The sequence below is a fragment of the Cynoglossus semilaevis genome, chromosome 9 (assembly GCF_000523025.1).
Source record: "Cynoglossus semilaevis isolate Cse_v1.0 chromosome 9, Cse_v1.0, whole genome shotgun sequence".
Lineage (NCBI taxonomy): Eukaryota > Metazoa > Chordata > Actinopteri > Pleuronectiformes > Cynoglossidae > Cynoglossus > Cynoglossus semilaevis.
The window spans coordinates 16125723-16138058 of NC_024315.1; the positions used below are offsets into that span (position 1 = coordinate 16125723).

Below are 12336 nucleotides of genomic sequence, written 5' to 3' on the forward strand. Positions count from 1 at the left end.
GTCAGTGTGCTACACTGTAAACACATAATGGCTGTAGAATGGACTATACCTCAGGCTCCGCACAAGAGGTGGAAAACAGATAGATGTGTGGAAAAGGAGACAGAGGTAGAAGGTGAGGGGCTGACATCCTCGCTCCCCTCAGTGTAGTGTAACGTGCGCTGACACCTATTTGATAATTGGTAGGAGTATGGCCTCTCCTTCAGAGCTCGGCTAAATGGTTACTTGATACTGGGGGAGCATGGGAGTAGCTGCCGTCGGCTGTGTTCTCTGTTGTTTGGTGCAGCAGAGGTAAACGCAGAAAAGGAAATCTATAGTATGGCTGATGGGGAGGGGGCGTGAGGGGGTCGGGGGGTCGTTGTATTTTGAAATAGGCCGCTGCATCATTATCCAGAGATAAATATGACCTCTTTTCTCTATTTCATCCTAGGTGCTGTCTGTGAAGCTTTGCTCCCACACAGATTTCTTCCTTCCTCTCTGTGTCTCATTCAGAGTGCAGCAAAGGCAAGGACGCACACACAAAGGAGGAGTGAAGAAGTGAGAGAAATGAATGACAACAGGGAGGTGTGCTACCCTCGCTCCAGTCTCGACAACGGGTATTCTTGGGGTGATAATACAGATGTGGATGTTATTGCTTGAGAATACGCGTAGTCGGGTGGAAGCTTTGTCGTCTACAGTGGATGAGACGCAGAACACAGTTTGGGAGCTAAGAATTGCTTATACAAGGTATACAGAGGTTTGTTTGTTGTTTTTTTTTTTTTTTTTGGTTATTTTGGCAACCGTTTGACTCTTTGTTCACCCGTGGAGGAAATGAGCTCCAGGCTGGTCATGTGTGGCTCTTTCCATGGTAACAAACCCCCACGAATGGGTTCAGAGGGTCTTAACAGGAGGTTGAAATGATTTAGATTTGAATTCAAAACCCATTTGATTCCATACTCTGGTTTGTCATAACATAAAGATAATCCCGTAATCTTATCATTTATTAAACAATGAACCAATGTATCAAAATAAAATGTTGATTTTTGCAAAACTCTGCAGAACAGATTGCTTTGTTCAGACCATAAGGACAAAGGAGTCGAATGTCTTCATGACCATCCAGATAGTTCTACAGCTTCTTACTACATTATCCATTTTTTCTGCTATGGCAGAATGATCTCGAACAAAAACACCCTTTGCATAAAATGGAAAGATTTTTCTTCAACCTGGCTTAGCTACTCTTACTCTCCTGCTTTTCCAGCCGCGTGCTAAAATACGAGAGAGCAACAAGACTGGACGTGAGAGAACGCCAGTGTTTGTACCAGAGGCTGACATTTCACTTCAGTGTCGGTGTAGTCGACTGGCTCTTATGATAGGGAATGAAACACACACACGTGAACACAAACGCACAAAATCATTTTAATGTCGTTCACCTTATTTCAAATAAAAGATGGAGAGTTTTTATTACGTGACTATCAATGTTAGTGTTGTAAAATACAAACATTTAAATGTTCAACATCTGTTCTTTTTGCCCATTAATTTACATCTTAATCATGTGTTATTCCTTTTTTTTACAACTGTGCAGGCGCAGCTGTCATTCACAAGCATAATGCACAAATCAAATTAATATAAAACGCCACTCTGAGGATGGATTAGCTCGTCCAAATGTAATGTAACAACTTGGATTTTAGGGTGTAGATGTGTGTACATGTATATGTTTGTTTGCTTCTAAGCAACAAAATGACTATTATGAGCACAGCTCCAGGTGCCTAGCAACTAAATGGCTCAGTTACCCTGGTAACTGTTGCCTTGCACTCACTGTGTGGGTGATTGGCAGCCTTGACAACGGAGACAGAGTGACACTTGACCTCGCGAGCTGAATGGGAAGGCAGAAGGAATACGGGGGGAATGAGGAGAGAGAGGGAGAGAGGAGGAGTGGGAGTGGAAATGCAGAGACAGAGGAGACACTAAGTGATAATCATTCTCCACTGTAATCATCCTCCAGCATGTTTCATAAAGCTTCGTCAATACCTCTCCAGCTGGGGTCCATCATCAGACATAATACACACACAGTGCAGTGCATGGATGCACAGACGTGCTCTTCCTGGGTGGAGAGCCCAGGAAGCGAATCTCATCTCGTCTATTATCACTCACATTGTCTGGTGCAGAGCCTGGCTACAGTGTGTCTTCTTTCATTTGTTATCTGCTTCATCCTGCGCTCCGTGGAGATAAATGAATACTGGACTGTGTCAGTGTCACGGATACCACAGCAGAGGAGATCAGAAACCTTACTGAAAAAAAAAACAAATGGTGCAACCTTTTCTGTAATATTGGAACTTCAATTTTTTCTCATTTTATTTAATGGAATTTACACCACAGTCTGTTGGTTCAGAACAAAGAACCTGACAGGAGATCATTTATTTATTTTTGCATTCTTTTATCAAACGTAGTATGTTTGATAAGGCTATAGGCATATGAGGGTTTAGTTTATTGTTATTTTATTTTATTTTTTACAGTATTGACATGCATGCTGTGGCACACCTGCAGCAGTATCCTACAGGAACAAACAGTGTTTAAACACTGTATCTAATCAGCATCAACATCCTGAGCGTCTCATTCCCACACAGGCTCACAGATCATCGTTGGAGTTTGGTGCATCAGCCAAGACAGTTTCACTAACAGGAAAAATGGAAACAAGTGCTGGACGACTTGAGCAGCAGCAGTTCTAGAGTCATTTCCATAACACCAACAACTGGAACACATTTGTACTAATATATTTATAAACAGACAAAGACCTCTGTCATCAACAGTTTCTTCTCCTATTCTATTAAGCAACATTTTGTCATTTTTAACATTGACAATATCAGAAATTCTTAACAGTTTTGGGTTAATAACATTATCTATTGATAATTAAATAATTTAAATATTTTTTAAATAAATATAATTATTTATAATTATGTATGATAATGATAATAATAACAATAATACTATTAATACTACTACTACTAATTATAATCATCACAAAACAACACAGTAGCTACATGTTGCTATGGCTAGCTAAAATAACTAGCTGTATTTTGATTTTGACTCCTTTGAGGCTGCAAACATAGTTTGTGGTCAATTATAACGCACACATACATGCACACACACACACATACACATATATACTGTATATATGTATATATATATATGTGTGTATATATATATTTAGCGAACTGACAAACCAGATCAAGGACAGACCATACACTAACTCCCGTCAAGACACATTGGTTTTCTTTTTTGACTACTTCAGTTTATACATGTACTCTGACAGTGTGTGAAGTCTTTCGGGACCTTGACATCTTTTGATAGATTAGGTCTTATATCTACAAAAGGCAGGGAAAAGCAATAGAGGTTTATTTGTATAGCACTTATTAACAACAAGACATTTCAAATAAACAAAAAAAAAATTAATAGAAAATGTTCAAAGAGGTAAAAAAAAGCAATGTGGAAAAGAAATCAAAGGAAATGAAAGGTTACAGTTGCAGAGCTGAGTGTGGAGGTGCAGCAGGAAATTAACTTTTTCTTTCTTTGTTTTTTTCAAAGGCTGCGGCAAACATGCAGGTTTCAAGGCTGAATTTGAAAGACTGAATAGTTCTAGCAGACGTTTTCTAGAAGTTTGGGGAATAAAAACTGAAAATAGATTCCTCAGGTTTGGTCTTGGTTCTAGGGACACAGCAGGCACGAACCAGATGATCTTACAGTAGTTTTCTGGAGTTGTTTATTTTGGCATGAACCGTGCAGAGGTCTACAGACCAACAGGTGTATTTTAAAATCAATTATTTTTTAAGAAAGTATAAGGAAATAGAACTGGAGTAATGTGATGTGACTTTACACTCAGATTTGTCTGCTCTGTTGGTGCTCTTCCTTTGCTGTGTCGTTTCTCACCTTGGTCCGTGATAAAGAGCATCATCCAAATCAGATCTATTGCAGATTCATGTAATGTTGTGGGGAGGTTTCCTGTCAACTGGTTGTCCAGGCTGTCTTTGATGTGCACTGCCTGCATGGAGGAGGCCAGTCAGCTGCATCATAAATCTCAGAGTGCTCTGCTTTATTGAGTACTTGCCCTCCCATATGTCAGAGAAACAATTTATTCTTCTGTTTTTGCTTCGCTCTTCAAATCTTACATGCCGGGAACACGGCTCTCCTGGTTCTTATATTGCAGCCGTTTCTTTTCAGTATCATGACTCTGTCCTTTTGAGTCCGTGGTAGGGCGGTGTCTTTCCCAAAATGATTATTATTTCACGTTCACTTCTAAACAGTTGGTGTCACCTTCCACCAGAGAGTGAGATGGTGGAATTCTTACTTGGTAAATAAAGGCACTGTGTAGAATGGGTTTGAAGAAGAGACGAAGAGATGAGTGAAGGGGAGAGAAAGCAGGAAAGTAGACTCATTCAAGCCATCGACTATTTCAGTTCTACAACAGTATAAGATGGAAAAATGACCTGTACTTAAATCTCTGATCAAATCATTGAACCACACCCCAAATAGTCTTGATATTGTACAAACACGTTTTAGAGCCGTGGTTCTCAAACTTTATATCCTCTGTACCACCTGAGAAAACACTGATCTCTCTGAGTACCACCATGATGACCAACATTAGAATACAGCAGCAGAGGCCTTCACTGTTAGCTTCCACCACAGGAGAGATGTTTAGAAATGTTTATGTTTAAATGTTGTATTAATTGTGCATGGTATGTTTCAGAGTTATTCAATTGAAAATGTAAATGTGAAAATATGAATTTTCCCCGCGTGCCACTAGAGAGCGCTCACCACACCACAGTTTGAGAACCACTGCTCTACATGATCACTGTTATTGAAATAGGATTATAGATTATAGACATATGATTATTTTTTTAGAGTAATGGACAATGTATATGTTGTGTATATATATATATATATATATATATATATATATATATAAAGAATTAAAAAAGCAACTCAGGATTGGATTTCAACAAATCTATATTAAAATCCCCACACAGCAACATCATTTCATGATTGATGCAAGTCACTTTATAATTATTTATAATTCTAATTTGAATTTGTCCCATGGCTAGGAATCAATTTCAAGGTTTGTCCATCTGTGGTGCAGAGCTATGCCAGGGTTTGCCATTAACAGAGGAGTACCTGACTACGAGATAACACCTTGATAGAGATCTTCACACATTACCTTCAAAAATTGTATCTTTCCACAAAGGGACACGTCTAGACAAGACATTGTCGAGAGTGGGTTATTCAACCCTACCACAATGAAGACTGTCCCTGATAAAATTCAAAACACCAAACGGTTTTCAATATTTTTATTTTATTTTCAGATTCACATTTTGTCTTTGAACAGTTGTACAAGGTCAGTAAAAATAAAAGGATTACCAAAAGTCGTTCTGAATAAATTGTATTTTTTCACCAAAAGTAGAATAAAAAAACCAACAAAAAATTATTTCTGGTTTGGATTCTCATCCTACACAGAAAGTCTATTGTTCCTTTATTTCAATTTTTTTTTGAAAGTTCTGTACTGCATTTTGACAAAACACTTTTTTAGATCCTTGTGGTAAATATGATTTGACACATGACACATCTACTGAATAAAGCAGTTTCTGCATCTCTATAAACAACACTGATCTCCTGATTTATGCATCTTAGATTGAATGCTGCATACTTGTTTGTCTTTCCACTAATGTCACCAGACACTGTGACTGACGTGTCTCACTGAGGATTAAAGCCGTCACTTTACTAACAGATATGGTAAGAACCTGTAACGTGTTTCCTGAGATTGATTTATAAAGATCGCTGGACCAGCTGCTGTGTTTGTGATATCAAATTATAATGTATATCATTGAGTCTGGCCTAAACAGTGGACAGAACAGCACATGCACTCTCATCTACACATTTTCAAAGTAACCCGCCAAAGAACCTTGAATTTAAATGTAGGTATCGGCAGCCCCATGAACAGAATCAGAAAAAACATCTATGTATTGGTACATTTACATGGTCTCCTTTGAAAGTTCATTTGCACAGCAAACAAAAGCTACCAGCTAAAAAAGAAAATTAAATGTAAGACATTTTCTTTAATCATATTTAACATTTTTAATTTCATTTCGTATCTACTATTTTAAAGGGATCCTTGTGACCTTCCAAAATATAAAAAATGATCAGTGTATGATAAATTAAGAAACACTGTAACAACACATGTTGTAGATACTGAAGTAGGAAGAACTCATCTGAATGGAATTAGCTCTTTTTGATGAAATTCTCAAAGAATATTAGGACAGCTGTTAACACAACAGCCAAGCAATCAAACACAAACAATCTTTAAAATAAAAAAAAAAGAGAAGATCAAACTTCTGAAGACTACTGATTGGCTGCTTCACAGGCGTCTATCCAATCACTGTATACATCCACTGGCTCTGAAAGATCTAAAAAATAAAAATAGAGAATGGATTAAAGATGAACATTCATAATGCTTCAGAATGACATTTACATTTATGTAGAATATGTTACAACTTAGAATAACCAACAACTAGGTTATTTTAGAAAAAAACTGAGGCTGTTTTGACAGACAACCTGTTCCTACAATGCTATGATTTCTTTGTCAGGTTTTCCATGTTATGAACTGTATGTATTGCAGCTGTATGGCCAGGACAGTGATGAAGTAATGAGTTCGTACATGTAATCGGTGTCTGAAACTCCTCCAAACACACGGTGCAGGATATTATCCCAGTGTTTCTGCTTCTTTCCCTGTTGAAAAACACAGAGCAAAATGGCGATCATCAGAACAGGGGCTTATGTGAAACTGAAAATTGATGTTGGGTCTCAGGTTATTTAGTTTATTACATTTTTACGTCGCATGCCTTCTCGTGGTTGCAGAATGGGCACGTGAACTGAGTATCCAGATCTCCGGTCATCTTCTTCTTTGGAGGCGGCTTTCTTTTGGACTTTCGACGACCCATTGCACACAAGCGAAATCAATAATCTGTTTGAGTAAAAAAATGAAACAATTTTAAACAACAGATGGTGAATGTTGTTAAAGAGTAAACATTGGTGGTGGCAGTTGATTAGAAGCACGTCTATAGTTTACCATATTTCAAAAAAAGTTAGCATGCTAATTTAGCATGTTTGTTAAGTCCTACTTTAACATTGAAGGCCTCGTGATGAGGAAACCGCAAGTGTAATCGCTCCTGGTTAATATCGCCGACTGAATACTGTTGTGGAATATTCGACGTATAATAAGATAAAGTACCTGTTTGTTTGTTGTTTACCTTTGGCTGTAGAAACACGCTGCAACAATAACGACGACTAGGACATTACTAGACCCGGCACCGGCAACTGTCCCACTTCATTTATTGGAGGAAAGTGGTGCTCCAACCATTGGCTGTTAGACATGTCAGTCATCATGTTTTACTGTGACGGCATTACAGCTAGACGCAGCCTGCTCCCGCGTGGTGGCGTCAGGATCTAGACGACAAGTGGAGTTCAGGTTTGGTGTCGAGTTTTATTAAGTTTCCGTTTTGTCTCTCTCAAATATGAAATACCAAATTGTATGAAATGTTTTTAAAAAAAGTTGTTAAAAGGTTTTGAGCGACCCTTCGTCCGTGTGCTAAATGTATTGTCACTGACAAGAAAAGAAAATGTAAAATACACAGATCGAAAAAAGCGAAGCCCTGCTAACAGAACAAGACACCCTGAATGCACCCTGAATGCGTCCACAGGTGATTAAATATTTGCTATATTTAGAAAAGTTATTTTGCTTTGAGAAAAAATATACTTTTTTACAAATATGATAAAAAAAAAACAAGCCAGGTTTAATATTAGTTGTTAGTTGAGCACCATATTGGATTATTATGTCACTAATAAGTAAAAGTCATAAAGACGTCTAAAATGGCGGCCCTGGAAGTTCTTCTTTGTCAGACTCAATCGACTGGTCTCTTGGAATGACTCCTGCTCCTCTGCTCCTAAAATCTTTTGTTTTCTACTTTTGCAGGTGTAAACTTATTTAAGCTTCTTGACAATATTTCCTGTCAATTAGAAGCCATGATGACTTCTCTGTACAGCTTAATATAAAGTGATATTCTACAATTATTCTCATTACAAAAATTGTTTTAACTTTACATTTTTTACAATGTTCTTGTTAGTGTGAGACAAGTCAAAAATATGTCAGTTAAAAGTTGTTTGACGATGTAAGTACTGGAGTTACGGTTAAACATTCTTCTACTAATTGATTTGCAGATGTAAGTGATGTGGACAGTGAAGGTAGTTGGCCTTGGGCTTGTTGCGCTCTCTCTGAGTTTGGAGGTGCTAGTCTGGGTTGTCCGTCGCCGTAGGCCTAAAAATATCCTCAATGAAGTCCTGTTCTTCCCTTCAGAAATAACATGCACGGAGGCCATCTTTACTCCATCACTCCAGTAAGTAAAATGGAATCGCACTTTTGTAAATATGATGACTAGCAGTGTATTAATGAATTAGCATTAATTACGGTTGTATTTATTGTCAAAAACAATTGCATGATTGGTCTTATAACATCAACAACTATAACATCAGCCCTTCTTTGCTGTGTTGGATTTTTAAATTGTCCCCCCCCCCCACCTCAATTCTTTAGCTCCTGCTTATGCACGTTGCCTCATGGGGTAGAAACGTCTTTCTCCCGACTTCTCTGCCACATCCTTTCGACTTCCTCCTCCCTGGACCTGTGTGTTTTTGCTTTTTCAAACATGGATTTGTGCAGGGCTGTATTAGCTCTTCACAACAGGGGTGTGGTCGTCCGAATCCTGACTGACAAGGATTATGCTGCCATCACTGGTTCTCAGATAGGGGTCCTTCGTAAAGCTGGTACGGCTGACGTTACATCAAAAACTCCAAGTTAAAAAAAAATGCCATCACTGTGTAGAACAAATAATTATTAGAAAAATGATACCAACCAGTACATGTGGTTAGCAAGAAATGCAGTATGTATATATGTCTAGTTTTTGGTATAAATAATTCAGCAACAATGAACCAAAGTTTAATGAAACCTTCTTTACTATTGTTTGCTCTCCAGGAATTTGTGTGCGGTGTGGCGTGAAAACTGTGTATATGCATCACAAGTTTGTGGTGATTGACGGTCGGCTCCTCATCAATGGCTCCCTCAACTGGACAGTGACAGCAGTACAAAGCAACATGGAGAATGTCCTTATCACCGAAGTGCCTAAGCTGGTGCAACCCTTTATCAAGGAGTTTCACAGATTATGGGAGCAAAGTGATCCATCTGCATATCTCAGATCAGGTGACCAAAACCCTGCACAAAACAGGAATGATGTAGCTTTGTTTAGTTAAGATATTTTTTTGTGTTGTCAAAAATGTAACTTTCATTACATATAAATCCCCTCCGTGGGCCTTAGGTGGTTTTAAGTTCTTTGAAAGCTTGAAATTTGAAAGCTGTGATTTGTGATTGCTCTAAACGAAGTCTTGTTTCTATTCAACAAGCTGATTGCTGATTTTTTTTTAATTTGTTTTTTGCAGCATTTCATTACTTTTATTCAAATTTCACATTTTATCTACTGCTCATTATCACAGTTTGCCCATGCAGTTTTGTCATTTGTTTACCTTTGAGGTCAGGGAATGTGTTAACTTGTTAGTATGGATTTTTGACTTTAAAATAAAATCTACAAAAAAAATGTAGTTGTGGTTTCAGGTGAACAATGTCAACACAACAAAATAAATCAAATTTAGATTGAACATTCAATTTTGGTCAATCGCACACAATGAAATGAACACACTCTCCTACTTTTATCCAATAAACTGGGAATTTCCCAAAGGGAACTCTAGGGATTAATAAAGTGCTATCCGTCTATCTATCTAACTAACCATTTGTCTTATAGCTTTGACAAGATGAGGATCAAATTTTACTGAAAAAACACTAATTTGAAAGGTTAGTCAAGACAGTAAATATTAGTTCCCGTACACATTACATGCATTGGAGAATGACACCGACCACATCTTTGTCTTGGTGGGTTGAGCTAACACTGCTGTCCTTGCTTCCTGGGAGATTTTGAAATCGCTCACTGCTCCTGAGGAATGGGATGATGGGTTTAATCTAGATTAATATTTGTGGATGCATCAGGACATTTATGCAGAGCAGAACTTATACAAATAAAACTGGTGACGGTAAGTAGATAATGACAAAATGCAGTATTTTAGAATGTGACGCTCGGTTAATGCAAGTCTTTGATTTTCAGTGCTTTTGTGAGCGGCGCCTGTTGCAGTTTTCCATGAACAAAAACAGAAACGGAAACCTGTATAGGGCATGAGGATAGCTTTTATTTACTTTTGTTTTGCTGCCCTCCTGTGGATGTCTTCTGAAAATGCATCTTTGTGACACATCTTACTTTCAACATTTTGTCTTCATCCGGTAGCGTTAATGTTGCTCTTAAGGTGTAAATGATCATTATTTTGATTTTAAGGGACATTAAGTTCTTTCTGAAACTAAATATTTTTTTGGAAACTGTTTTATCGACAGGATTTGATGTTCTTCATTGAGTTAATAGACCCACACTTAGTTATCTGTAACTTATATGGTTTAAATGGGTTAATTATTGTATTAATGGCTCATCACTATGACCATGGCCTTGCCGGAAAGTTCCATTGTCATAAAGATTTTATTTTCGACTTTGGACACCAGGATATGTTACCTGCTGTAAAAGCACAGTGTGTGTTTGTGTGTGTGTGTGTGTGTATTTGTACATCTGTGTGAAGATAAAGGGGCCTTCCAGTGCTTCGTTGGACTCACACTCCAACTGACCAGACCGTAGACTGACATCGTCGCAGAACAGGTATGAGCTTCATTGTTTTTATAATAATAATAGTAATTGAAAATAAAGTAAAAAAAAAAATCAACATTAATATAGTTTAGTTACTATAATTAGTATAGTGATTGAAATGACTAAATTCCTTAATATAAGTTTAATCCAAATCTAATTACATCAAAATTGTTGCACTTTTTCCAATTATTTTATACAGTGTTGGTCTTTATGATTATTTGTACGTAGAGGTGAATGTAAACAGTAGTTGTCAGGTTTTTCATTTTGTGTGAGTGCTTGATCGTGGCTCTCCAGTGTACCTATGTGTAGACAGACTGTTTGTGATGTCATTGACCATGATCAGTCAATGCCTGTGATTTCATTTTATATGTTTATTTATTTTTCAACTCTGATGTGTGGCCCTTTGGCCCAGAGTCAATGGTTCACCTCCTGGGCAAGTTTGAATCCCAGTTAGGGCGGTTGGTACCTTCCAGTGGACTCACCACCTGCAGGAAGGTTTAGGGGGTGTTGGTACAGTGCAGTGTGATTTGGGTGATGGTCCTGGGGACTGCTGCCCCCGCGACCCGCTAACGGATAAGCGGATGAAAATGGATAGATGGAACGCTGATGTCTGTTAACTCCAGCTGTGTGTTCAGTTATTGTCCATGTGAATGAGGGTTAACTGTGTTCTGTTAAGTAAATAAATGTAAAAAGTAATTAACAATTAATGAGTAAATGTAACAATGTAACTGCTTAAATGAGGTCATTTTTAGTGTTTAGAAAAACAGCATGTGACTCTCCTGATCATTTTATGGCTTGCTGGGAACATGACAGGTTTGCCAGTATCTGTTCATGTCAGAAGTTGCAATAAGGAAGAGACAACAAATCAATAACTATAGGAGTGAGTCATAGAGTGTGTGTGTGTGTGTGTGTGTGTGTGTGTGAGGAGTCATTAATCTTCAACTACAGAACCTCAAACTTAAAAATGACTGACCTGATAACACTGAACATGGTACTGTATGCTGAAAGTATGGAGCTCCAACAAATGTATTAATTAATGTTATATAAAAGGTTAATTAAATACACATTTTAAATACAGAGGGCATGAAAAGACAATGTGTTTTACACATTACGAAACCCTTGTCTGAAATCAGAATCAAACACATACAGACAGAGCTCCATTCTCTTCTCCTGCTGTAGTTAATGTGTAACTAAAGCAAATGCCATTCAACCCTGGCTGTTGACTGTTAGAGCAGCTTAGCACTCGTTTTGTTTCTGTGAACCAAAGTGTCCCATTTACACAGGTTTTCTGCTGAGGTAAACACTCTTCATTTTTTTTTATAACAGTGAATCATCAAAAAGCCAAGATGTGTTGCTCCGGTTTTCTTAAGATAATGATGTTCATCTTCAACGGAGGCATCTTTGTAAGTAAACAAATGACTGTACAGTAGAGACAAACACACAACAGAGTCAATGTTGAACTGGTTCGAAATCATTTTAATTTGTAATTCATACTTCAACCCAGGGGCAGATAGGGGATTTGCCCCTAACC

At 37.8% G+C, this 12336-nt stretch overlaps 3 protein-coding genes across 6 annotated transcripts in view; 2 read left to right on the plus strand and 1 right to left on the minus strand.

The window, feature by feature from the left end:
* Positions 1-5300: 5300 nt before the first annotated feature.
* Positions 5301-7404, minus strand: LOC103384163 (transcription elongation factor 1 homolog). Of its 2 annotated transcripts, none has more exons than XM_008317568.3 (4): positions 7272-7404; positions 6847-6985; positions 6680-6750; positions 5301-6428 (listed from the first exon to the last, which is right to left on the minus strand). In XM_008317568.3, exons 2-4 carry the CDS (start codon positions 6960-6962, stop codon positions 6364-6366), a joined length of 252 nt encoding a protein of 83 aa, XP_008315790.1. In that variant the 5' UTR covers positions 6963-6985; positions 7272-7404; the 3' UTR covers positions 5301-6363. The 2 variants fall into 2 exon arrangements, with proteins under 2 accessions (XP_008315790.1, XP_008315789.1); XM_008317567.3 differs by having other exon boundaries at positions 7253-7394.
* On the plus strand, positions 7360-9662 carry pld6 (phospholipase D family, member 6). Of its 3 annotated transcripts, none has more exons than XM_008317564.3 (4): positions 7360-7489; positions 8239-8414; positions 8609-8838; positions 9047-9662. In XM_008317564.3, exons 2-4 carry the CDS (start codon positions 8248-8250, stop codon positions 9319-9321), a joined length of 672 nt encoding a protein of 223 aa, XP_008315786.1. In that variant the 5' UTR covers positions 7360-7489; positions 8239-8247; the 3' UTR covers positions 9322-9662. The 3 variants fall into 3 exon arrangements, with proteins under 3 accessions (XP_008315786.1, XP_008315787.1, XP_024914399.1); XM_008317565.3 differs by having other exon boundaries at positions 7462-7721; XM_025058631.1 differs by lacking the exon at positions 7360-7489 and adding an exon at positions 7749-7993.
* Positions 9663-10669: 1007 nt separating this feature from the next.
* LOC103384164 (tetraspanin-1-like) overlaps positions 10670-12336 on the plus strand; it is a 4898-nt gene continuing 3231 nt past the window's right edge. Inside the window, exons 1-2 of the mRNA XM_025058630.1 lie at positions 10670-10817; positions 12132-12208. Coding sequence (XP_024914398.1) covers positions 12152-12208 — 57 coding nt within the window. The 5' untranslated portion in view covers positions 10670-10817; positions 12132-12151. The remainder of the gene's footprint in view (positions 10818-12131; positions 12209-12336) is intronic.